The sequence below is a fragment of the Coregonus clupeaformis genome, chromosome 6, assembly GCF_020615455.1.
Source record: "Coregonus clupeaformis isolate EN_2021a chromosome 6, ASM2061545v1, whole genome shotgun sequence".
Classification (NCBI taxonomy): Eukaryota; Metazoa; Chordata; class Actinopteri; order Salmoniformes; family Salmonidae; genus Coregonus; species Coregonus clupeaformis.
Genome location: NC_059197.1, coordinates 48,325,609 through 48,349,245, shown reverse-complemented (window position 1 = coordinate 48,349,245; position 23,637 = coordinate 48,325,609). Strand labels below are relative to the sequence as shown.

The window sequence follows — 23,637 nt, the reverse complement described above, 5'->3', positions numbered from 1 at the left end:
ATCACAACCGCTACCTCACTCTCCAACCAAGGTGCATGAATTGAGGAGCAAACTGAAGTGAAGCAGAACTAACTCTTGGAGAACAGTGGAAATGGTTAAAGGTAGGGTTTTTACAGAAAGAGAAAATACATTTTATGGGCTCAGGGACCAATCACAATGAGAGGTGTCCTCTGCATCACTTTTGTCCAACCTACCGCGATATGTCTGAGTGGTAGGTGGGTGCTACGTGGTTGCTAGGGGTGTTGGAACCGGAAACGGACTAAAGCGTCCCTGGAAGCTCCATCAGCGGATTCTATTTTGATATGTTGTTGTTTAGCTAGCAGACCAAGTGCAACCATTCTACTCATTTGTAAGGGAACATGTCAATAATAATTGCACTTGACTGATCTTGCCCTTACTGGGATAGGATAATAACTTGTAGTTAGGTAGGTAAATCGTACGTTGTTTGTCCAAATTGAAGTTTCTAGCGAATATGCTAATGCTAGCTAGTTAGCTACTGTAACATTTTCCTCTGAGATGTGACGCCACCCACCTTGGTCTGTCAGGAAACCTAACGTTAGCCAGCTACTGTAGATAGCTATGAAAACATGTCAACAACAGTAGGGTAGTTATTATTCTAATTTAACCGTCCAACTAACTTAGCTCGTTAGGTTACTAAACGGACATTAGCTAACTTACGCAGCTAAAGAAAGGGCAAAGATAGTTAACCTTTTGTAGCTACTGTAGTTAAACCCAACAATAGCGCCCGCTAACCCCCTTTAGTTTTAATTGAAAAGCTTTCCCCTTTTAACTGTGGTTACGGGTTGTTCATTGTGGCTAGCTACACTTAGCTAGCTAGCCAACAAGCTACGTGGATAGATTTAGCAAAACGTAGTAGCATAGATTTATGACTGTACACAGAGGTCCCATATGGGGTTTGGTTTGTAGCGATGCATGCGCTACTTGCAAATGCAATATAGCCTAGCTACAATTTTCAAATGGCATCTACAACATGACCTTTTCCCCCTCTAAGTAACCATGACAGCAGCTGCTGATCTACAGATTGGAGACCAGCTGATCCTGGAAGAGGACTACGATGAGAGCTATATCCCCTCTGAACAAGGTAGAGAGGAAGGATACAGAAGGGGTAGTATGGCTCCCTTTCTAGTTGACAGATCAGTAGACTGTAAGCTACATTGCTGAAACAGAACTACACAAGCATGATGCAAAGTGTTGTAGTGGGCATCAAACACATAGGCACATCTCCAAACCAAGCAATGCCCTGTTTTACATAGATAAGACACATTCACTAACTTATTTTGGTTGTGTGAGAAGTCATTTAATGTTACCTGGAGATTTTCCTCCCTGCTTTCTTCCCCTCCCCTGTCAGAGATCCACGAGTACGCACGAGAGATTGGCATTGATCCCAATCGGGAGCCAGAGCTCCTATGGCTGGCCAGGGAGGGCATTGTTGCCCCACTGCCTCCCGAATGGAAACCCTGGTAAGCAGGTAGGCGTCTACCACTGTACCAGAGATGGAGTCTGAACCTGGTGGCGTCGGTCAGTAACATCCACTCAAGTGAATTTGAAACCGAACACAAATATTCTCACCTGTGTGGATGGTCAACACATTTGTAGATGGGGGATGCTTTTTGTGCTACCCCAACATTGACTTCCATAAATGCATGTTTTTTTAATTGCAGTAAAACAGTACTTTTAATTAAATTTTTAACAGTACTTTTTTGATAGTGATTCATTAACCACAAATAACACAGATTTGGTCATACTGACTGGTCACAATGTCACCCTTCTCTTGCATGGATCAGCTTTGTCTCGGTCGTGGTCTCGATTCACATTCTTTTTACTGTGATCTGAATTTGAAGACGCCTGACATTGACTCCATCTCTGGCCCCTAGTAGTGTTGTATCAGCAGTGGTAGACTGCCCAGTATTCCCAGATACAATATACACCTACAATCTACCTGTTAAAGTAAAAGAAAACCACTTTCTCCACATCTTTCTTACTCTAAAGATACTTCCTAGCTGGCCTAGTTCAGTCAATGGTTTCTCAAATCACACCTGTCAGTGTCACTGTTATTTTAATGTTCACTGGTCTCTTCTCCCTTCGCTGAGCTCTGAGGTGCTGAAGTGACCCCCTCCTCTCCCTCCTCTCGCAGTCAGGACGTGACGGGGGATGTGTACTACTTCAACTTCTCCTCGGGCCAGTCCACCTGGGACCACCCGTGTGACGAGCAATACCGCAGCCTGGTAAAACAGGAGCGCGAACGAGCCGGCACCCAGCCCCACGGGCCCCCCACCACCGCCGCTAAAAAGGAGAAGAAGAAGAAAAAAGACAAGAAGGAGAAAAAGAAGAAGGAGAAAGACCAAGAGCTCCTGAAACCACCAGGAGTGAGTGGGCGTTGTTATGTTCTGAAATACACCATGTACATGAAGTGACTCACAAATGTCTCAGAACACTGCAGTGCTGTTGTGTGTAGATGTATTGGTCTGGAAATAACTTGAACTCTAAATAATGTCAAAGAAGCACAGCTATTACACTTAGTCACTGAGGTGTAGCAGAAAATACTGTAAATAGTAGAAAGGAAACAAAGTACAAAGATGAGACCTTTAGAGGGATTTGGCTGAACCAATACATTATTATATTGTCTTGGTCATCAACACAGCAGTCACATACTTATGCTTGGTTGCTTCATGCCCCCGAGTTACTAGGTGATACAGTTATACCGATATAGTGATTATCGTAGTGATTATAGAGTTATAAACAAGTCATTGTCCTAAGTCATTTGCCATTTCCTATGTGTATCCTTTCTTGACAGTCTGTTAGCAAAGGGGAAAGTCGTGCATTGAAGGAGACCCAGACAGAAACAGGGAAGGCTACTCAGATCACAGGGATCCTCTGCACCCACCCAGCCCCCTCTCTGCCCCTTGAACGTCAGCTTTGCTGTCTTCTCTAATACAGCACTCCCCAGCTTGGCTCCACTATCCCACCTGTCCACCCTCCCTCCTCTCAACTGGGCTGTATCTCCTCTCTCGCCCCTGGGTGGGTCTGTCCGCTGCAGTAAGGCCCTAGCGGACGCCCAAGAGATCCTGGGCCTTTCTCCTGGCTTCTCCAGAGCCTTCCCTGACCCAGAGACTCAGCCTCCACCTGCCCCTTCACATCCTCCCAATACCCCTGGGAACAGTGAAAGGTTCACTGGTAGGGGGTTCAAACAAACATGGGGGCTAGCGCCATACAATGAGGAATGGGACAGGGCAGTGGGGTTTGGCCTAGGACCCAATGATGAAACACAGAGCCGAGCTGATGCAGTTAGTCATGGTAGTCTCGAGGGGGGAGCAGAGGGCTTTGTCACTGAGGAGGTGGTGGAATGGAGGGGGGCAGCAGAAGAGGGCAGGGAGAGCAGTAGTGATTTCAGCGACAAGGTGGTATGTTTAGAAGTGGAGGAAGGAATGGCTATTGAACCCCAAATGCCTTCATATGGTCATTCTACACCTGGGGCAGTGATGACGGAAATGTATGAGGGAAGAGAAGGCCAAGCCAAGCAGAAGGGAAAGTTCATCCCAGGAGTTCACTTACTTGATGCCAGGGACAGTGAGCAGGGCCTCGTCCCCCTACCTGGCCCCTCTCTGTCTCTCCCCTGGCCCCATGTCCCCCTACCTCTCAGCCGAGAGACAGGATGGGAGAGAGCATGGCCGATCCTGCAGGGCAGGGCAATACAGGGAGTCGGCAGGTAGGACCACAGATTACAGACAGGCAATAGTAAGACATGGGCTCAGAGCGTAAAGGAACTGTTGTAGTCATAGGAGAGGGATTGGTAGAAGCAGGTAAATGATAGGAGCAGTATACCAAATTTTGCTCTGTTTCGATAATATCCTTGAATATCATGATGATTACTATTAACCTGACCTCTCTCAACACAACATATTTGTTCACATGTGTCTCTCTCTCAGCCATTGAGCTTGGCCCTTGGGCCCCTGCAGGCCCCGTTGGGGAGCCTGGGGAGCCTTGCTCCTCTACGGGGTCTTGATGGCCCGGCCTTGAGGGGATCCCTGGGCAGCTCTGGAGGGCTGGAGCCACTGAAGAGTCCCCTTGGGGTAAGAGCTTTCACCTTGATGAAAAATAATGATAGTTCATGACCTGTACTTTATTACCCTTATGCTTATAGTGTGCTGTTGAGAGTCCTTAATTCTCTCTCTCTCTCTCTCTCTCTCTCTCTCTCTCTCTCTCTCTCTCTCTCTCTCTCTCTCTCTCTCTCTCTCTCTCTCTCTCTCTCTCTCTCTCTCTCTCTCTCTCTCTCTCTCTCTCTCTCTCTCTCTCTCTCTCTCTCTCTCTCTCTCTCTCTCTCTCTCTCTCTCTCTCTCTCTCTCTCTCTCTCTCTCTCTCTCTCTCTCTCTCTCTCTCTCTCTCTCTCTCTCTCTCTCTCTCTCTCTCTCTCTCTCTCTCTCTCTCTCTCTCTCTCTCTCTCTCTCTCTCTCTCTCTCTCTCTCTCTCTCTCTCTCTCTCTCTCTCTCTCTCTCTCTCTCTCTCTCTCTCTCTCTCTCTCTCTCTCTCTCTCTCTCTCTCTCTCTCTCTCTCTCTCTCTCTCTCTCTCTCTCTCTACTCGGTCCAGCCTACTGGGAAGGCGACAGGAGGAGCGTGTGGCTTTCTCTCTGCCTGGGTTCGAGGATGACCAGGATAACATATCAGAGGATGAGCAGCCGGTACGTCTTTCAACTGGCAACGTGCATACCAGCCCTTTCGGGGCACTGTGAAGCAGAATATTTGGAGAATAAAAGTGTTTCATTTGTGGAGTATAAGTTAGATGTATGACTGTGATGCTGTTTGCAGAGTCCTCGTGGCTCGGCCAGACTGTTACAGAACCTGCACCTGGACTTGGATGCGTTGGGAGGAGGGCTGCAGTATGAGGTACATCACCTTCTTCACTATGCACAAGAACACAGCACAAGAACACCAAATAGGGGTCATTCCACACTCATAACAGAACACATACCATGCTCATAACATTACATAACACACTTACCACTCAACTTGAACTGTGAACCATTTCACTGAAAATGTATATTTTATGGCATTGCCCCCTTAGGAATTTTCAACTACTTTCAACTCCATCAGTGTATGATAACAGTGCAGATAAACACAGTCCCTCGTCATTATTACTTTAGAAAACCTCTCTGTATAATGAATTTAGGCTCAGCCGTGTGTGTTGTGTGGCTAACAGGACAGTGAGGCCAGTGGAGTGGCCCCTCTAGAGGAGAGGACAGAACCAGAGCTACAGGACCTGGCCCTGTCTGAAGAGCACAGCCCTGAGCCCCCCTCTCAACAGGTAACACACACACTACTGATGTGGCTCAATCTATTACTTCTCTCACGGTCTCTTTCTCTCTTTTCATCCCACTGTTAATCCTGTGGTGTATGTATATACTCAAAACCCATGACTGTTACAAGATGCAGACCTAGATAGAACTGCTCTTGTGTACTAGATTGCCTTTAACCAAAACCAACACTTGAGGGATGGAAAGTGTAAGCTATAATTGGGAAACTGTGTAAGCCTATTCATTCATTCATACATAACATCTTTGTCATTTATCAACTCTCATAAGTGTGTGTGTGTGTGTGTGACTTTAAACATGTGTTTTGGTTCTTGTGTCTCTATCTCTTCCTGGTTGTGTAGATGTTGTGTCAATGGGAGCTGTGCTATGGTCACGGCTGCCACTGTTTCTTTCTGTTTGTCCTCTTGTCCTCATACTGTCACTGTTATTGCTTTGCCGTCTGAGTCTTTCATTCGATCACCCCTCACGTTGGTCTTAGAGGTCTTTCTGTGTGTGTGTGTGTGTATGTATGTGTGTGTGTGTGTGTGTGTGTGTGTGTGTGTGTGTGTGTGTGTGTTTAACTGTGTACTTCCTGTTTTTTAATCACACTTCTCTGTGTTTGTTGTTGTTGTTGACATGACTGTTCTCTTTCGATGAGCTCTACCTACGGAATGCGTGAGTGGTTTGCGTGCTGCTCAGGTCCCTGTGTCTTCTCCTTGTCACAATATTGTACAATATTGTACCCCTACTTTCTTTCTTTTTGTGTTTGTGTCTATGCACGCCTTCCCTCTCTTTCTCTCTGGGTGCCACCATCCTCCCCTTCCAACCAAGGGTTCCCTTCGTGGACGCCACCTCCTCTCCTCTCCACCACGCGGAGGCAGCAGGGACTGCAGTAGTGCTGGGGTCTGCCCCCCTACCCCAGATCCCCAGCCTGCTAAAACTAGAGACAGTGGAGAGGAGGAGGAGGAGGAAGATTATGAGGAGGGGTGGGGAGAGGATGGAGAGAGTGTGGCTGAGGAGGAAGGAGGTGAAGAGGAGAACCAGGGAGAAGAGGGACAGGTGAGGGAGAAGAAGAAAGGAGAGGAGGAGGAGGAGGGCAAGGACGTTGAGGCTGAGGTTGGTGAGGAGGTAGAGTGTGAAGAAAAGTTGGAGGAGGGAGAGGAGGAAAGTGATGAGGTCATAAATAGATGTGTAAAAAGTGAGGAAGAGGAAGGGGAGGAAGAGGGGACTGGTGACGTAGTTGAGAAAAGTGAGGAAAATGTCAATAAAAAGGAGGAAGAAGAAGAAAGTGATGAAATAATAGAGAGAAATCTTGGAGAGCAAGAAGAGAGTGATGAGGTAGTAGAGCAACATGTTAACAATGAAGAACTAGAAGTAGAGCATGACAAACAGGTGGAGGAAAGCAATGAGCTAGTTGAGAGCGGTGTAAAAAGTGAGGAAGAACAAAAAGCAGAAGAGAGTGATGAGGTAGTAGAGAGATATATTAAAGAGATGGAGGGAGGAGATGAAGAGGAAAGTGAGGTAGTGGTGGAGAGATATTTCAAAAGCAAGCATGTGGAAAGGAAGGAAGAGACTGTCAGAGACAGTATAGAGGAGGAAGTTGAGGCAAAGGGAGATGAGGATAGTGAAGAAGTGGTTAAGAGGTGGTTAAAAGAAGAGGAGGAGGTGGAAGAGGAGGAAGGCAAAGAGGAGGCTGAGGAGGGACAGAGTGAGGTGGTGGAGAGGTGTGTGAAAAGTGAGGAAGAGGAGGGTGACGAGGGAGAGAGTGAGGTGGTGGAGAGGTGTGTGAAAAGTGAGGAAGAGGAGGGTGAGGAGGGAGAGAGTGAGGTGGTGGAGAGGTGTGTGAAAAGTGAGGAAGAGGAGGGTGAGGAGGGAGAGAATGAGGTGGTGGAGAGGTGTGTGAAAAGCGAGGAAGAGGAGGGTGAGGAGGGAGAGAGTGAGGTGGTGGAGAGGTGTGTGAAAAGCGAGGAAGAGGAGGGTGAGGAGGGACAGAGTGAGGTGGTGGAGAGGTGTGTGAAAAGTGAGGAAGAGGAGGGTGAGGAGGGAGAGAGTGAGGTGGTGGAGAGTTGTGTGAAAAGTGAGGAAGAGAAGGAGGAGGAGGAGGTGGAAGAGGAGGGGCGTAAAGAAGAGACTGAGGAGGGAGAGAGTGAGGTGGTGGAGAGGTGTGTGAAAAGCGAGGAAGAGGAGGGTGAGGAGGGACAGAGTGAGGTGGTGGAGAGGTGTGTGAAAAGTGAGGAAGAGGAGGGTGAGGAGGGAGAGAATGAGGTGGTGGAGAGTTGTGTGAAAAGTAAGGAGGAGGTGGAAGAGGAGGGGCGTAAAGAAGAGGCTGAGGAGAGAGAGAGTGAGGTGTTAGAGAGGTCTGTGAAAAGTGAGGAAGAGGAAGTGGAAGAGGAGGTTGGCAAAGAGGAGGCTGATGAGGGAGAGAGTGAGGTGGTGGAGAGGTGTGTGAAAAGTGAGGAAGAGGAGGGTAAAGATGAACCTGAGGAGTTGGAGAGTGAGGAGGTAGTGGAGTGGTGTGTCAAAAGCGAGGAAGGGGAGGAAAGTGACAAAGTCTTAGAGAGATGCTCGCTGAGTGAAAAACGGGCTAGTGAAGGAGAGGAGAGCAGTGAGGAGGAGGTGGAGAGGTGCGTCAAAAGTGAACGAAAAGAAAAGGAAGGAGACAAACTTGAAGAAGACAGCGATGAGGTGGTGGAAAACTGCATTCAGACCGTGCAAGCCTCACCGAAACCCAAAACATCCACAAGCTCAGAGGAAGTAATGGAGAGACTCGAACAACAAACACTCCAAGCTAGGTCACTGGGGCAGAAGAAGAAGTTAGCGGACCTTAAACGAAGTGACAAAATGGAGGTGTATGTGGGGAAGAAGAAGAATGTGCCCAAACAAAGCCCTCTACCAGCAGAGGTAGGGGTTTGGTGTGCTTTGACCATGTCGTGGCCCCTGCCCTGTGTGCTCCCCCTCTGCATGCACCGCCACCCCGCTCTCAGCCAAAGGAGACACCAATCCACTCCCTGAGGGGCTGTGTGTGTCCCAAGTCCCAACCCTGGTGAATCCAGCCCCCCATGGTCTCCCTCTCACATCACATTGGTGTCTTTGGTCTTTACACATAGTTTTGCCAGTCCACCAAACCTCCAGCCATTGGGCTTCTAACACTTGAGCCCCTGAGGACTGGATTGGAATATTCTGGTCCCCTTGTTGCCAGTTTTGCCTCCATCCCTCCTCCTCCAGAGCTGAGCACTGCAGCCCCATCCTCTCAGCCATCCCCCAAGGCAGCCCCATCCTCTCAGCCATCCCCAAAGGCAGCCCCATCCTCTCAGCCATCCCCAAAGGCAGCCCCATCCTCTCAACCAGCCCCAGAGGCAGCCCCATCCTCTCAGCTAGCCCCAAAGGCAGCCCCATCCTCTCAGCCATCCCCCAAGGTAGCCCCATCCTCTCAGCCATCCCCAAAGGCAGCCCCATCCTCTCAGACAACCCTCTAGGCAGCCCTATCCTCTTAGTCAGACCCCTAGGCAGCCCCATCCTATTAGTCATCCCCCTAGGCAGCCCTATCGTCTCAAACAGCCCCCTAGGCGGCCCCATCCTCTCAGTCTAGCCCCAAGGCACCCACATCCTCTCAGCCAGCCCCCAAGGCAGCCCCACCTTCTCAGACAGCCCCCAAGGCAGCCCCACCCTCTCAGACAGCCCCCAAGGCAGCCCCACCCTCTCAGTCATCCCCCTAGGCAGCCCTATTGTCTCAAACAGCCTCCTAGGCGGCCCCATCCTCTCAGTCTAGCCCCAAGGCACCCACATCCTCTCAGCCCCCAAGGCAGCCTCACCCTCTCAGACAGCCCCCAAGGCAGCCCCACCCTCTCAGTCATCCCCCTAGGCAGCCCTATCGTCTCAAACAGCCTCCTAGGCGGCCCCATCCTCTCAGCCAGCCCCCAAGGCAGTCCCACCCTCTCAGACAGCCCCCAAGGCAGCCCCACCCTCTCAGCCAGCCCCCAAGGCAGCCCCACGCTCTCAGTCATTCCCCTAGGCAGCCCTATCGCCTCAAACAGCCCCCTAGGCGGCCCCATCCTCTCAGTCTACCCCCAAGGCACCCACATCCTCTCAGCCAGCCCCCAAGACAGTCCCACCCTCTCAGACAGCCTCCAAGGCAGCCCCACCCTCTCAGTCATCCCCCAAGGCACCCACATCCTCTCAGCCAGCCCCCAAGACAGTCCCACCCTCTCAGACAGCCCCCAAGGCAGCCCCACCCTATCAGACAGCCCCCAAGGCAGCCCCACCCTATCAGACAGCCTTCTAGCTGCCCCACCCTCTCAGAAGCCCCCAAGGCAGCGCCGTCCTCTCAGACAGCCCCCAAGGCAGCCCCGTCCTCTCAGTCCAAACTTGCAGTGCTGTAGCCTGTGTTTCTCTGTCTCTACTGCCTGCTTGACCAGCCCTGTGCTTGTGTGGGAGAGGCATTTTGTCTCGCTCTTTGCCACTTGTCTGCCCAAGCTTTGCTGATCAAGCCATGGGATGGCTGCTCTGTGCTGTTGACTAGTGTATTGTCCCTTTGCTGCTGTACTTATTTCACCCTACTACGAGAGCCTTCATAATTGCCGTGTGTCGCTGAGAATGGCAGCATGCATCCATGTTTTCTATCTGTCTGTGTGTGAGTGCATGCGTGTGTGTGTCTGTGTGTGGGTGTGTACGGTGTTGAGGTGATACGGTGGCGCTATGCTTCATGTCAGTGACTGAGTGTGTGTTTACATCTGCAGTCCGAGGCCAGCGAGCACATCGAGGTGGCATCCTCCTCCACTGAGGACCTCAAGGTACTTTTTTATGGATTGAGATCATGTCCCTATAGATAGGCCTATAGAATAGATACTTAATAATGTACAATTTTAACAGATATTATCAAAGGGTATGTTTAGTAAAGACTAACAGTGTTGTGTTCCATTTTCCCTTTAGTCTGGTTTTGGCTCCAAGTTGTCAGAGAAAGTCCTGGACCTGAAGGATCTCTCCCCTGTTGCTAGTCCACGCCTGCAGGTACCACACTTTCTCCTCCTCCTCCTCCTCCTCCTCTTCCTCCTCCTCTCCTCCTCTCCTTTCTTCTTCTTACTCGTTCACCCTGGTTCTCCTCTTCACCTCCTCCCTCCTCAGCTACACTCTCTCCTTCCTCACTTGGATGTTCTCAGTCACAGTGGTTCTCTGGCTGTAGAGTCTGTAGGCACAGTTTGTACCGTTCTTTTATTTTGAAAGTAACACTCACCTCATGCCACATAGAGTCAGAAGTTAGCATTTGCTATTCATCTAAAAACATGTATTTTCCCCAGGAAGACGAGGGGAAAGTGAAAGTCAGTGCGGAGGAGGAGAAGGAACGGAGGAAGAGGGCAGAAGCTGCAGAGAGGTTGGCAGACAAGCATTTCTGATAAATGCCCATATTTCAGTAAAATGTCCTCTCTGAACTTGAAAAACACATTGTGATACAAGCATACAGTCGTGGTCAAACGTTTTGAGAATGACACAAGTATTGGTCTTCACAAAGTTCGCTGCTTCAGTGTTATGAGATATTTTTGTCAGATGTTACTATGGTATACTGAAGTATAATTACAAGCATTCCATAAGTGTCAAAGGCTTTTATTGACAATTACATTAAGTTTATGTAAAGAGTCAATATTTGCAGTGTTGACCCTTCTTTTTCAAGACCTCTGCAATACGTCCTGGCATGCTGTCAATTAACTTCTGGGCCACATCCTGACTTATGGCAGCCCATTCTTGCATAATCAATGCTTGGAGTTTGTCAGAATTTGTGGGTTTTTGTTTGTCCACCCGCCTCTTGAGGATTGACCACAAGTTCTCAATGGGATTAAGGTCTGGAGAGTTTCCTGGCCATGGACCCAACATTTCGATATTTTGTTCCCCGAGCCACTTAGTTATCACTTTTGCCTTATGGCAAGGTGATCCATCATGCTGGAAAAGGCATTGGTCGTCACCAAACTGTTCTTGGATGGTTGGGAGAAGTTGCTCTCGGAGGATGTGTTGGTACCATTCTTTATTCATGGCTGTGTTCTTAGGCAAAATTGTGAGTGAGCCCACTCCCTTGGCTGAGAAGCAGCCCCACACATGAATGGTCTCAGGATGCTTTACTGTTGGCATGACACAGGACTGATGGTAGTGCTCACCTTGTCTTCTCCGAACAAGGTGTTTTCCGGATGCCCCAAACAATTGGAAAGGGGATTCATCAGAGAAAATGACTTTACCCCAGTCCTCAGCAGTCCAATCCCTGTACCTTTTGCAGAATATCAGTCTGTCCCTGATGTTATTCCTGGAGAGAAGTGGCTTCTTTGCTGCCCTTCTTGACACCAGGCCATCCTCCAAACGTCTTTGCCTCACTGTGCGTGCAGATGCTCTCACACCTGTCTGCTGCCATTCCTGAGCAAGCTCTGCACTGGTGGTGCCCCGATCCCGCAGCTGAATCAACTTTAGGAGACGGTCCTGGCGCTTGCTGGACTTTCTTGGGCGCCCTGACACCTTCTTCACAACAATTGAACCTCTCTCCTTGAAATTCTTGATGATCCGATAAATGGTTGATTTAGGTGCAATCTTACTAGCAGCAATATCCTTGCCTGTGAAGCCCTTTTTGTGCAAAGCAATGATGACGGCACGTGTTTCCTTGCAGGTAACCATGGAGAACAATGATTTCAAGCACCACCCTCCTTTTAAAGCTTCCAGTCTTTTATTCTAACTCAATCAGCATGACAGAGTGATCTCCAGCCTTGTCCTCGTCAACACTCTCACCTGTGTTAACGAGAGAATCACTGACATGATGGCAGCTGGTCCTTTTGTGGCAGGGCTGAAATGCAGTGGAAATGTTTTTGGGGGATTATGTTCATTTTCATGGCAAAGAGGGACTTTGCAATTAATTGCAATTCATCTGATCACTCTTCATGACATTCTGGAGTATATGCAAATTGCCATCATCAAAACTGAGGCAGCAGGCTTTGTGTGTCATTCTCAAAACTTTTGACCACGACTGTAATGTCATTGTCATTGGTGCAGTAGTCTAGAGCTGAGCCAAATCATTTATCTGACTCCCCTCCCCTCCCCTCCCCTCCCTCTCTCTCTCTCTCTCTCTCTCTCTCTCTCTCTCTCTGTCTCTGTCTCTGTCTCTGTCTCTGTCTCTGTCTCTGTCTCTGTCTCTGTCTCTCTCTCTCTCTCTCTCTCTCTCTCTCTCTCTCTCTCTCTCTCTCTCCCTCCTTCCTTCTCTCTCTCTCTCTCTCTCTCTCTCTCTCTCTCTCTCTCTCTCTCTCTCTCTCTCTCTCTCTCTCTCTCTCCCCTCCTTCCTTCTCTCTCTCTCTCTCTCTCTCTCTCTCTCTCTCTCTCTCTCTCTCTCTCTCTCTCTCTCTCTCTCTCTCTCTCTCTCTCTCTCTCTCTCTCTCTCTCTCTCCCCTCCTTCCCTTTTCCTCTCTCTCTCCTCTCCTTCCCTCTTCCCCACTCTCTCTCTTTCTCTCTCTTCCCTACCTCCCCCCGCCCCCACTCTGCAGGCGTCTCCATGCTGCAGGCAGGGAGGATCCAGCGATGGAGGACAGGCCCCCCAGCCAGCCCAGTGAGTACCAGCAGGACACAGGGTCCTCCCACTCTGAGCCGGAACCCCGACCGCGGGCCGAGGGGGTCAGCACCAGCGTCAGCCTAGGGGTCCAGGGGGTCCAGCGGCCTGACACCTCCAGAGGCCGCCTGGTTAGGAGCCCCCATGCCCACTACAAAGAGGAAGCCCCCAGACAGGGGGAGGACAGCAGAAAGGCCCAGGAGGAAGAGGAGGAGGAGGAGGAGGAGGAGGAGGAGGAGAGGGAGAAGGAGAAGGAGAAGGAGAGGAGGGAGACTGAGAGGGAGATAAAGGAGGAGAAGGAGCGTGCGCTGCGGGAGAGGCAGGAGAAGTTGCGCCTCCTTCAGGAGGAGCTGAGGCGGGAGGAGGAGGAGGAGGAACGGAGGCTAAAGGAGGAGAGCGAAGAGAGGGTCAGGTAGGCATTCAGGCAGCAGGCCACAGAGTGGTCAACCTCCCTCACTCTCCACTCATGTCCACTGTTCTAGTAGTATTTGTGAGCTGTGATGCTCTCTGCACTCTATATGCCCTGTGATGTGTGAGTATGTGACTCAATGTTGATGCTGGGTTGTGTGACAGTGCTGGTTATCTCACTGCTGTGTGTGTGTGTGTGTGTCCTGGTCTTCCAGGTGCCTGAGGCAGAGACTCCAGAGTAAGGGGAGGGAAGAGGAGAGCAGGCTGAGTGTGGAGTCTGAAAGCAGGTTACTGGAGCTGAGGGAGACGGCCCGGAAGGAGAGAGAGAACCAGCAACGCACTGTCAGGTGACTCATCTCATCTCTCTCTACTATTCATCCACCTGCTTAAGCACACACACACACACATATTCATTCGCATGACAGTCATCTCCCTGGAGTGCTCCACTGACCCTTAGATCACATGCCCAGCGACCATAGCCATATTAATATGACACTACTTCACAAAACTATGCTGTGCTTAGGCGATACTATTCTTACTACACATTCTGTAGGTAAAGCCATACCGCTTGGTCACTGTAAAAAAACAAGACAAAAAAATAATTTAGCTATAAATGGTTGTGCGTTTGTGTGTGTGTTGTTTTTATCAGGGAGGAGGGCGAGGCGATGCTGAGAGAGCTGCGTGCCACCCTGGAGGCGGAGAGAGAGGCGGAGCGAGAGAGGATAGAGGCCCAGAGGAGGCGGGACCTGGAGCGACTGAGAGAGAAGTCAGAGGAGGAGCTACATACGGAGAAGCGGAGACTGCTTGGGGAGCGGGAGGAGCAACTCAGCTCCCTCAAACAGGAGGTGAGAGAGGGGCAGTGGGAGGTAGGAGAGGAGCTAGGAAAGTGGGAGAGGGGAGAGGGGGAGGTATAGGAGAGGGGCCTTCCAATACACACGTGTTCTCGAAACAACTGAATGTGTTTGGGTTTTTGTGTGGGAAATGCATGGAGTGAGTCTAGGATAGTGTGGTGTGTGTGTGTGTCACGCAGATGATGGTTGAAGACAGTGTGTTGTTGTGTTCCTTAGGGGAGAAGCAGTGCCAGTGAGAGGCGGAGGGAGTTGAAGAGCCTTCGTAGCCCAGAGCAGCATCTAGCAGAGTACCAAAGAGAGGTGATAGAGCACACACACACACACCCACACACACACACACACACACACACACACACATATATACATACACATACTACTTCCCACCTTTGGGCTCCTGAGTGGCGCAGTGGTCTAAGGCACTGCATCGCAGTGCTAACTGTGCCACTAGAGATCCTGGTTCGAATCCAGGCTCTGTCGCAGCCGGCCGCGACCGGGAGACTCATGGGCGGCGCACAATCGGCCCAGCGTTGTCCAGGGTAGGGGAGGGAATGGCCGGCAGGGATGTAGCTCAGTTGATAGAGCATGGCGTTTGCAACGCCAGGGTTGTGGGTTCGATTCCCACGGGGGGCCAGTATAAAAAAATATGTATTCACTAACTGTAAGTCGCTCTGGATAAGAGCGTCTGCTAAATGACTAAAATGGAATGTAAATGTACACAAAACCTTAGCACCTCATCTTACTGACTGCATATACACATAACACCATAACAGTATGTCAGTCTAAACCCTATGTAGAGTGTTGTGACATTATTTATCCCTCCCACTGACTGTCTTGGTCCAGTTGGGAGACGTGCTCCAGGAAGTGAGGGAGGAAGTGCAGCATGACCACGCCAGGAAGCTGGAGCAGCTCAAAGACGACCACCGCAGAGAACTCAACTCTATCAGAGAGAATCATCTGGACCAGGTGAGACACAGTTCAAAGGTCACAGCTTCTTGTAACGGGCAGCTGCTACTGTCATTGTTGCTTTGGCTGTTGCCTCTGCACTGTCCTTACATGTAATGCTGCAGTTAAATATTGTGGAAATTAACTCATGATCTATTTGTGTGTCTGTGTGTGTCTGTGTGGGTGTGTGTGTGTCTGTGTGTGTGTGTGTGTGTGTGTGCCTCCAGGAGGCTGTCCACAGGGAACAGTTGCTGTGTGCCCTGCAGGAGGAGAGAGATCGCCTGCTGTCCGTCCATAGCACCCAGCTGGAGAGACTCCGTACACAGCTAGACTCCCAGCTCTCCAAGACACGCCAAACACACACACGCAAGGTGAGGACAGAGAGACACATACACACACACACACCATGTGTCATCTCTAAACACCTATGTCGTCCCTCAGGAGGCAGAGATTCAGGAGCTGGGGGATAAGCTGAAGCTGAGGGCCAGAGAACTGAAGAGCCAGGAGGCAATACTGAAGACCCAGGTAATCAATCAATCACTGTTGCACTGATATGTGTTTTCGTGACTATCTGGAACACTTAGGGATGGCCTAGGCTATGGAATGGAATGCACTGTATGTATGTGGTTGGGCGTTGTTGATTAAAGGACATATACATTTGGCACTTTTCAGGCGGCGAATTTGAAGAAGAGGAGGCAGCAGCTTGGGGATGAAGAGGATGAGATAGAGGTGAGGATTCATCATCATCATCACTACCACCTCTGTCTTCATCATGCTGTAGATGTTAAGCCTGTGATGTTTTCAGGCTCTGCCTCGAGTCATGCAGGAGAGAGATGGACTGAGAGAGGATCTGGAGCGGGTGAAAGAAGAGAGGGATAGGGCGGGGCAGGAGGCGGAGAGAGCGAGGGAGGAGAGGGACAAAGCGAAGGAGGAGAGGGACAAAGCGAAGGAGGAGAGGGACAAAGCGAAGGAGGAGAGGGACAAAGCGAAGGAGGAGAGCGACAAAGCGAAGGAGGAGTGCAGGAGGATGAAGGAGGAGCGGGACCGGCTGGAGAGCAAGGTGGAGCTGCTGCAGGAGCGCTGTGATCGGCTGAGCCGCAGAGTCAGGTACACACACGCTCCAGTGGAGGCTGCTGATGGGAGGACGGCTCATAATAATGGCCGGAATCGAGTGAATGGAATGGTATCAAAGACATGGTTTTCATGTGTTTGATACCATTCCATTCCAGCCATTCTACTCCATTCCAGGCATTATTATGAGCCGTCCTCCCATCAGCAGCCTCCACTGAAACACGCACACACACACACCTGGCCTGTTAGTTGGGGTCAACCTCCGTTCACTCCTGTTTCATTGTCACCTTGCAGCTGGCAGTAGCATGTCTTTCAGACTTCATGTGAGACTTCAAGTCTAGCTTGCCAGACTACTGAGCTCTTTGTCAAGCGGTTGATCTAGTCGTATTAATGGTTCAATGTTATCCCAATACCAGTACTTTCTCAGTGACAAACATATGATTATATTGCAGTGATCTGGAGCAGAGTGAGATCAAGAGGCCCTCTAGACTGGACAGAACAGAGGAGGAGGAGGAGGAGAGGAAGAAGGATAGCGATGCAGCGCCCTCTACTGCTGGACGGGAGAAAGTGCTGCATGTGGAAGACCTGAAAGAACCTCCTCTCTCCCCCATCTCCAGAGACAGCGAGAGTAGCTTGGACGAGTATGTGTGTGTGTGTGTGTGTGTGTGAGAGCATGCATGCATGTTGCGCCCTTCTATCCTGACTAACTTATATGTGTGTGTGCCTGTGTCTCGCTCTCTCTCTTCCTGTCCCTCTCCCAGCTTGCGTCAGTATATCTCCTCTGAGGGGCTGTCCCTGCAGAAGGCCCGGCGCTTCCTGGAGAAGGAGAGTAGTCGTCTGAGTGAGAGACAGACAGCGCTGCAGGTAGCCCAGTTCCGGTCCAGCTCCTCTCAGTACCCCAGCACCACCACCCAAACCCAGGTCACACAGGAGATGTACAGGAACCTGCAGCAGGTACGTGTAAGTGTGACTCCCTTCCTTATCCCTTATAGACTCCAACACTCTGCCCTGGTGCCCTTGTGTTTAACATTCATGAAGTGAGAGAGTATGCATGACCTCCATGTGTAACTGTCCCTGAATCGTCTCTCTCTCTCTCTCTCTCTCTCTCTCTCTCTCTCTCTCTCTCTGTCACGGTCTCTCTTTCGTTTCCTCTTCTGTTCCTCAGGAGGCCAGTGACGTGGAGGAGTTGAGGGTGACTGTACAGAGGGGGAACTCGTTGCTACGCAGGAAGGAGGAGAGACTGCAACAGCTAGAGAGCTCTGTAGCTGAAGAGGTGCTTTATTACTACACCATAAAACCTTTATATACCACATATCCTGTCCCCTGTACACCACCTATACTACAGTTGAAGTCGGAAGTTTACATACACCTTAGCCAAATATATTTAAACTCAGTTTTTCACAATTCCTGACATTTAATCCTAGTAAAAATTCCCTGTTTTCGGTCAGTTAGGATCACCACTTTATTTTAAGAATGTGAAATGTCAGAATAATAGTAGAGAGAATGATTTATTTCAGCTTTTATTTCTTTCATCACATTCCCAGTGGGTCAGAAGTTTACATACACTCAATTAGTATTTGGTACACAAATGTTCTATAGGATTAAGGTCAGGGCTTTGTGATGGCCACTCCAATACCTTGACTTTGTTGTCCTTAAGCCATTTTGCCACAACTTTGGAAGTATGCTTGGGGTCATTGTCCATTTGGAAGACCCAAGCTTTAATTTCCTGACTGATGTCTTGAGATGTTGCTTCAATATATCCACATAATTTTCCTTCCTCATGATGCCATCTATTTTGTGAAGTGCACCAGTCCCTCCTGCAGCAAAGCACCCCCACAGCATGATGCTGCCACCCCCGTGCTTCACAGTTGGGATGGTGTTCTTCGCCTTGCAAGCAACCCCCTTTTTCCTCCAAACATAACGATGGTCATTATGGCCAAACAGTTATATTTTTGTTTCATCAGACCAGAGGACATTTCTCCAAAAAGTACGATCTTTGTCCCTGTGTGCAGTTGCAAACCGTAGTCTGGCTTTTCTATGGCGGTTTTGGAGCAGTGGCTTCTTCCTTGCTGAACGGCCTTTCAGGTTATGTCGATATAGGACTCGTTTTACCTGTTTCCTCCAGCATCTTCACAAGGTCCTTTGCTGTTGTTCTGGGATTGATTTGCACTTTTCGCACCAAAGTACGTTCATCTCTAGGAGACAGGACGTGTCTCCTTCCTGAGCGGTATGACGGCTGCGTGGTCCCATGGTGTTTATACTTGCGTACTATTGTTTGTACAGATGAACGTGGTACCTTCAGGCATTTGGACATTTCTCCCAAGGATTAACCAGACTTGTGGAGGTCTACAATTTTTTTTCTGAGGTCTTGGCTGATTTCTTTTGATTTTCCCATGATGTCAAGCAAAGAGGCACAGAGTTTGAAGGTAGGCCTTGAAATACATCCACAGGTACACCTCCAATTGACTCAAATTATGTCAATTAGCCTATTAGAAGCTTCTAAAGCCATGACATCATTTTCTAGAATTTTCCAAGCTGTTTAAAGGCACAGTCAATTTAGTGTATGTAAACTTCTGACCCACTGGAATTGTGATACAGTGAATTTCAGTGGGGGAAAAAAGTATTTAGTCAGCCACCAATTGTGCAAATTCTCCCACTTAAAAAGATGAGAGAGGCCTGTAATTTTCATCATAGGTACACGTCAACTAAAAAACCAGAAAATCACATTGTAGGATTTTTAATGAATTTATTTGCAAATGATGGTGGAAAATAAGTATTTGGTCACCTACAAACAAGCAAGATTTCTGGCTCTCACAGACCTGTAACTTCTTCTTTAAGAGGCTCCTCTGTCCTCCACTCGTTACCTGTATTAATGGCACCTGTTTGAACTTGTTATCAGTATAAAAGACACCTGTCCACAACCTCAAACAGTCACACTCCAAACTCCACTATGGCCAAGACCAAAGAGCTGTCAAAGGACACCAGAAACAAAATTGTAGACCTGCACCAGGCTGGGAAGACTGAATCTGCAATAGGTAAGCAGCTTGGTTTGAAGAAATCAACTGTGGGAGCAATTATTAGGAAATGGAAAACATACAAGACCACTGATAATCTCCCTCGATCTGGGGCTCCACGCAAGATCTCACCCCGTGGGGTCAAAATGATCACAAGAACGGTGAGCAAAAATCCCAGAACCACACGGGGGGACCTAGTGAATGTCCTGCAGAGAGCTGGGACCAAAGTAACAAAGCCTACCATCAGTAACACACTACGCCACCAGGGACTCAAATCCTGCAGTGCCAGACGTCTCCCCCTGCTTAAGCCAGTACATGTCCAGGCCCGTCTGAAGTTTGCTAGAGTGCATTTGGATGATCCAGAAAAGGATTGGGAGAATGTCATATGGTCAGATGAAACCAAAGCAGAACTCTTTGGTCAAAACTCAACTCGTCGTGTTTGGAGGACAAAGAATACAGAGTTGCATCCAAAGAACACCATACCTACTGTGAAGCATGGGGGTGGAAACATCATGCTTTGGGGCTGTTTTTCTGCAAAGGGACCGGGACGACTGATCCGTGTAAAGGAAAGAATGAATGGGGCCATGTATCGTGAGATTTTGAGTGAAAACCTCCTTCCATCAGCAAGGGCATTGAAGATGAAACGTGGCTGGGTCTTTCAGCATGACAATGATCCCAAACACACCGCCCGGGCAACGAAGGAGTGGCTTCGTAAGAAGCATTTCAAGGTCCTGGAGTGGCCTAGCCAGTCTCCAGATCTCAACCCCATAGAAAATCTTTGGAGGGGAGTTGAAAGTCCGTGTTGCCCAGCGACAGCCCCAAAACATCACTGCTCTAGAGGAGATCTGCATGGAGGAATGGGCGAAAATACCAGCAACAGTGTGTGAAAACCTTGTGAAGACTTACAGAAAACGTTTGACCTGTGTCATTGCCAACAAAGGGTATATAACAAAGTATTGAGAAACTTTTGTTATTGACCAAATACTTATTTTCCACCATAATTTGCAAATAAATTCGTTAAAAATCCTACAATGTGATTTTCTGGATTTTTTTTTCTTCTCATTTTGTCTGTCATAGTTGACGTGTACCTATGATGAAAATTACAGGCCTCTCTCATCTTTTTAAGTGGGAGAACTTGCACAATTGGTGGCTGACTAAATACTTTTTTCCCCCACTGTATAAGTGAAATAATCTGTCTGTAAACAATTGTTGGAAAAATTACTTGTGTCATGCACAAAGTAGATGTCCTAACCGACTTGCCAAAACTATAGTTTGTTAACAAGAAATGTGTGGAGTGGTTGAAAAACGAGTTTTAATGACTCCAACCTAAGTGTATGTAAACTTCCGACTTCAACTGTATATACCATGCACATAACGTTATACATACTGGAATAGATTGCTAATAAACAACACACTATACACTGAGTGGATAAAACGTCTTTCCATGACATTATCCCTTATTGATGTCACTTGTTAAATCCACTTCAATCAGTGTAGATGAAGGGGAGGAGAGGTTAAAGAAGGATTTTTAAGCCTTGAGACATTTGAGACATGGATTGTGTATGTGTGCCATTAAGAGGGTGAATGGGCAAGACAAAATATTTAAGTGCCTTTGAATGGGTTATGGTAGTAGGTGCCAGGCGCACCGGTTTGAGTGTGTCAAGAACTGCAACGCTGCTGGGTTTTTCACACTTAACAGTTTCCTGTGTGTATCAAGAATGGATCACCACCCAAAGGACATCCAGCCAACTTGACACAACTGTGGGAAGCATTGGAGTCAACATGGGTCAGCATCCCTGTAGAACGCTTTCGACACCTTGTAGTGTCCATGCCCCAATGAATTGAGGCTGTTGTCAGGGAAGAAGGGGGTGCAGAGCGAGTTGCAGTCAGTGCATTCAACTTAAGGTAGATAGCTAAGACAATCATTGTAAGTAAAACGTTCCTCAATAAAGCAGTTATCAGCAAAATCAGTGATAGTAAGAGAAGACAAGTGTTAGTGTTGGAAAGGCAAGTACAAAAGTATGGAGTTTGTTTTTTCTCTTGCTTTCCCTTGCCCAGGTCTCCCATCATCACTACTATGATGACCAGGACAGACTAGCGGCTGATAGGAAGTTGACCTTTGATGTGACTGAATCAGATATGACCAGCGTCAGCAACGGGCATGATGGCCCAGGTGAGAGAGACAGACATACGGGAATATTCATTCCTTACACACTCATAACAGGAAGGCCTGTACTCCTCTTCTGCCATATTCTTATCATAGTCTCTCTCCCCCTTCATTGTTCCTCCTTTTTTTCCCTTTCGCCCACTCCTTCCTTCCTTCCTTCCTTCCTTCCTTCCTTCCTTCCTTCCTTCCTTCCTTCCTTCCTTCCTCTCTTTCACACCTCATCACTTGCTTTTCTCCCTATTTCTTCTCGTTTTCTGACATTCGCTCCCTTTCTCTCTTGCGCTCTCTCTTCCTTTCTCTTTCCCCTCTCTATTTCTCCTCTCAGGTGGGGAGCCCACAGTGCCAGCTAAGGTGCAGCACTTAGCCGAGTCGCTTCAGCACATCTCTGGCCAGCTCAACACAGTCCTGGGTGCCCTGGGCTCCCTGACCCAACGCCAGACCCCTTACCAGCCTCTCCCCCTACCTCTGCCCCTCTCCCAGCCCCGCACCCCCACCTCAATGCCTCTTTCACAGCTCTCCATGCCTCTGTCTGGGCCCCTCCACAGCACCTCCAACCAGCCACTGAGTTCTGAGAACCTGCTCAACAGCCGCTGGGCCAAGCTCTTCCCTGGTACATCTGAACCAAAGAGATACAATATCATATATAAATATGTTATATTAAATATGCGTTCTATTTAATTATGTGGTCTGAAGAACTCTCTGTTCAGTGTTGTCTGTGTAGTTTCAGGTAGGGTGAGTTGTTAGTCACTTCTTTGTCCCTTCTTCCATAGGGGCTGCTATTGAACCCATAGCCACCAGTTCCTTGAGGACCAATGCGCTTTATTCAGGGTACAGTCCTGCAAGGTAAATATGAAAATAACCAAACATGAAAATGATGGAAACACCTCTTTAAAAATAACATCTCAACTGTCACTCATCCCTTTCACAGTAGTCTATCTTGTTGAATGAAGGTAGTAAAGACGTGTGTTTGCGTGTGTTAGTGAGCAGGCTCGTAGTCTGTCCTCCATGCAACCTAAGTCAGTGGAGATGGATGGCCAGAGGCTACAGAGTCTGATAGACGGCAACAAGAGATGGCTGGAGACGCGCAGGAAAGACCCCAGTGTGTATCCTTCTGTAAACATGCTCACACACACCACATTGCACAACTTATAATGGAGCTTGGTTCAGTCTTGTACATTTCCTTAAGAGGCTTTCATCAGACCTCTGTTCACGCGTTATCGGACCCCTCCAACTATGAGTGGATTGGTCCAGCTGAGCCTGGATGACAACAACCAGATTAAAGTGTACCATTACTAAAGGGGGGGTGAAGTTACATACAGAGCAAGGATCAACACAAGCCGATAAAGATGTACTGTTACTGAAAAAGGCCTAAGGACAGATGGGTTTTTAAAATTCACTTTGAGTAATGCAGGGATCCCTCTAGCTCTGGTCCAGGACGTTACTAGAGGAACCCCCCTCGACTATGTGTGGACCAAAGGAACGCACTAACGCCCTGGACCAGAGCTAGATTTACATATCAGATTACTGTAAGAAACATTTTTAAGACACTCTCCTCTGGTGAACTCCTCATCCTCAGGTTTAGCTGTGATTGTGTGACAGAAGAGTGAGAGGACACTAGGGCTGTTTCAGTGGTCTCTGTAATTTCATTCCATTGGCATGCAAGGGTGAATAGCTTGGGAGTATGGAGACAATAGCCCGGTAGTCAACAAATCAGTTTGTTTCCCAATTTTTTGGCTCTAGCTCTTTAAATGTTTCAAAAGCATAATGCAGAGTTGTTACATATACAGTAGGTGCTTCACTTTATTAGGAGACATCGAGGTTTATGAGTGAGATACTGTTGATATCTTACATTTAAGCCTCATATCTGATGTGAGGTGATAAGTGACTAAAGATCATTGTCATGGTATCAGGTTGTATAAGAGATGTTGTATCACTAATTCCACTGTATGAGAAGTTCAAGCCATACCATAATAACCACTACAAGGGCAAGACAATGACTTGTTAAGCATTCAATCTGTATGAAATTCTGGTAAGAGAGACAGTGTGTTTACTGTGCAGATTGCTGTGGAATTTTTACAGTATTTTTATACAAAATATTTGAATAAATGTAAAGTAGTGTATATTCGTAATGCTCATGTCAAGCTTTCATTCTTTTTCACGCTACAGCTTTTCAGTATTTCATTTGTCTGCATTACAAAGTAATCACCAGAGTGGTATTCATTGGGACACCCAACAGAAAGTTAACTTTTTGCAACAAAAATTTGAATTTCTTGGAGTTCAGGTAGTCCCTCCCTGATTGTCAATTATTTTC

The 23,637-nt window shown here is 48.4% G+C and overlaps 2 protein-coding genes across 5 annotated transcripts; both read left to right on the top strand.

The window, feature by feature from the left end:
- The first annotated feature begins 254 nt into the window (after nt 1-254).
- On the top strand, nt 255-4,219 carry LOC123491081 (centrosomal protein of 164 kDa-like). Of its 4 annotated transcripts, none has more exons than XM_045220994.1 (5): nt 255-349; nt 1,013-1,102; nt 1,370-1,481; nt 2,156-2,387; nt 3,948-4,219. In XM_045220994.1, exons 2-5 carry the CDS (start codon nt 1,018-1,020, stop codon nt 4,131-4,133), a joined length of 615 nt encoding a protein of 204 aa, XP_045076929.1. In that variant the 5' UTR covers nt 255-349; nt 1,013-1,017; the 3' UTR covers nt 4,134-4,219. The 4 variants fall into 4 exon arrangements, with proteins under 4 accessions (XP_045076929.1, XP_045076928.1, XP_045076930.1 ...); XM_045220993.1 differs by having other exon boundaries at nt 255-425; XM_045220995.1 differs by lacking the exon at nt 3,948-4,219 and adding an exon at nt 2,816-3,941 and having other exon boundaries at nt 255-425.
- A 374-nt stretch (nt 4,220-4,593) lies between these two features.
- LOC121567487 (centrosomal protein of 164 kDa-like) lies at nt 4,594-23,455 on the top strand. Its single transcript, XM_041877562.2, has 23 exons — nt 4,594-4,697; nt 4,825-4,902; nt 5,216-5,320; nt 10,043-10,096; nt 10,236-10,313; nt 10,601-10,674; nt 12,812-13,285; nt 13,497-13,628; nt 13,931-14,126; nt 14,349-14,432; nt 14,973-15,095; nt 15,302-15,445; nt 15,516-15,599; nt 15,747-15,803; nt 15,880-16,181; nt 16,598-16,786; nt 16,907-17,105; nt 17,311-17,418; nt 21,218-21,332; nt 21,652-21,936; nt 22,097-22,169; nt 22,307-22,429; nt 22,526-23,455. Exons 7-23 carry the CDS (start codon nt 12,846-12,848, stop codon nt 22,620-22,622), a joined length of 2,751 nt encoding a protein of 916 aa, XP_041733496.2. The 5' UTR covers nt 4,594-4,697; nt 4,825-4,902; nt 5,216-5,320; nt 10,043-10,096; nt 10,236-10,313; nt 10,601-10,674; nt 12,812-12,845; the 3' UTR covers nt 22,623-23,455.
- The last annotated feature ends 182 nt before the right edge of the window (nt 23,456-23,637 follow it).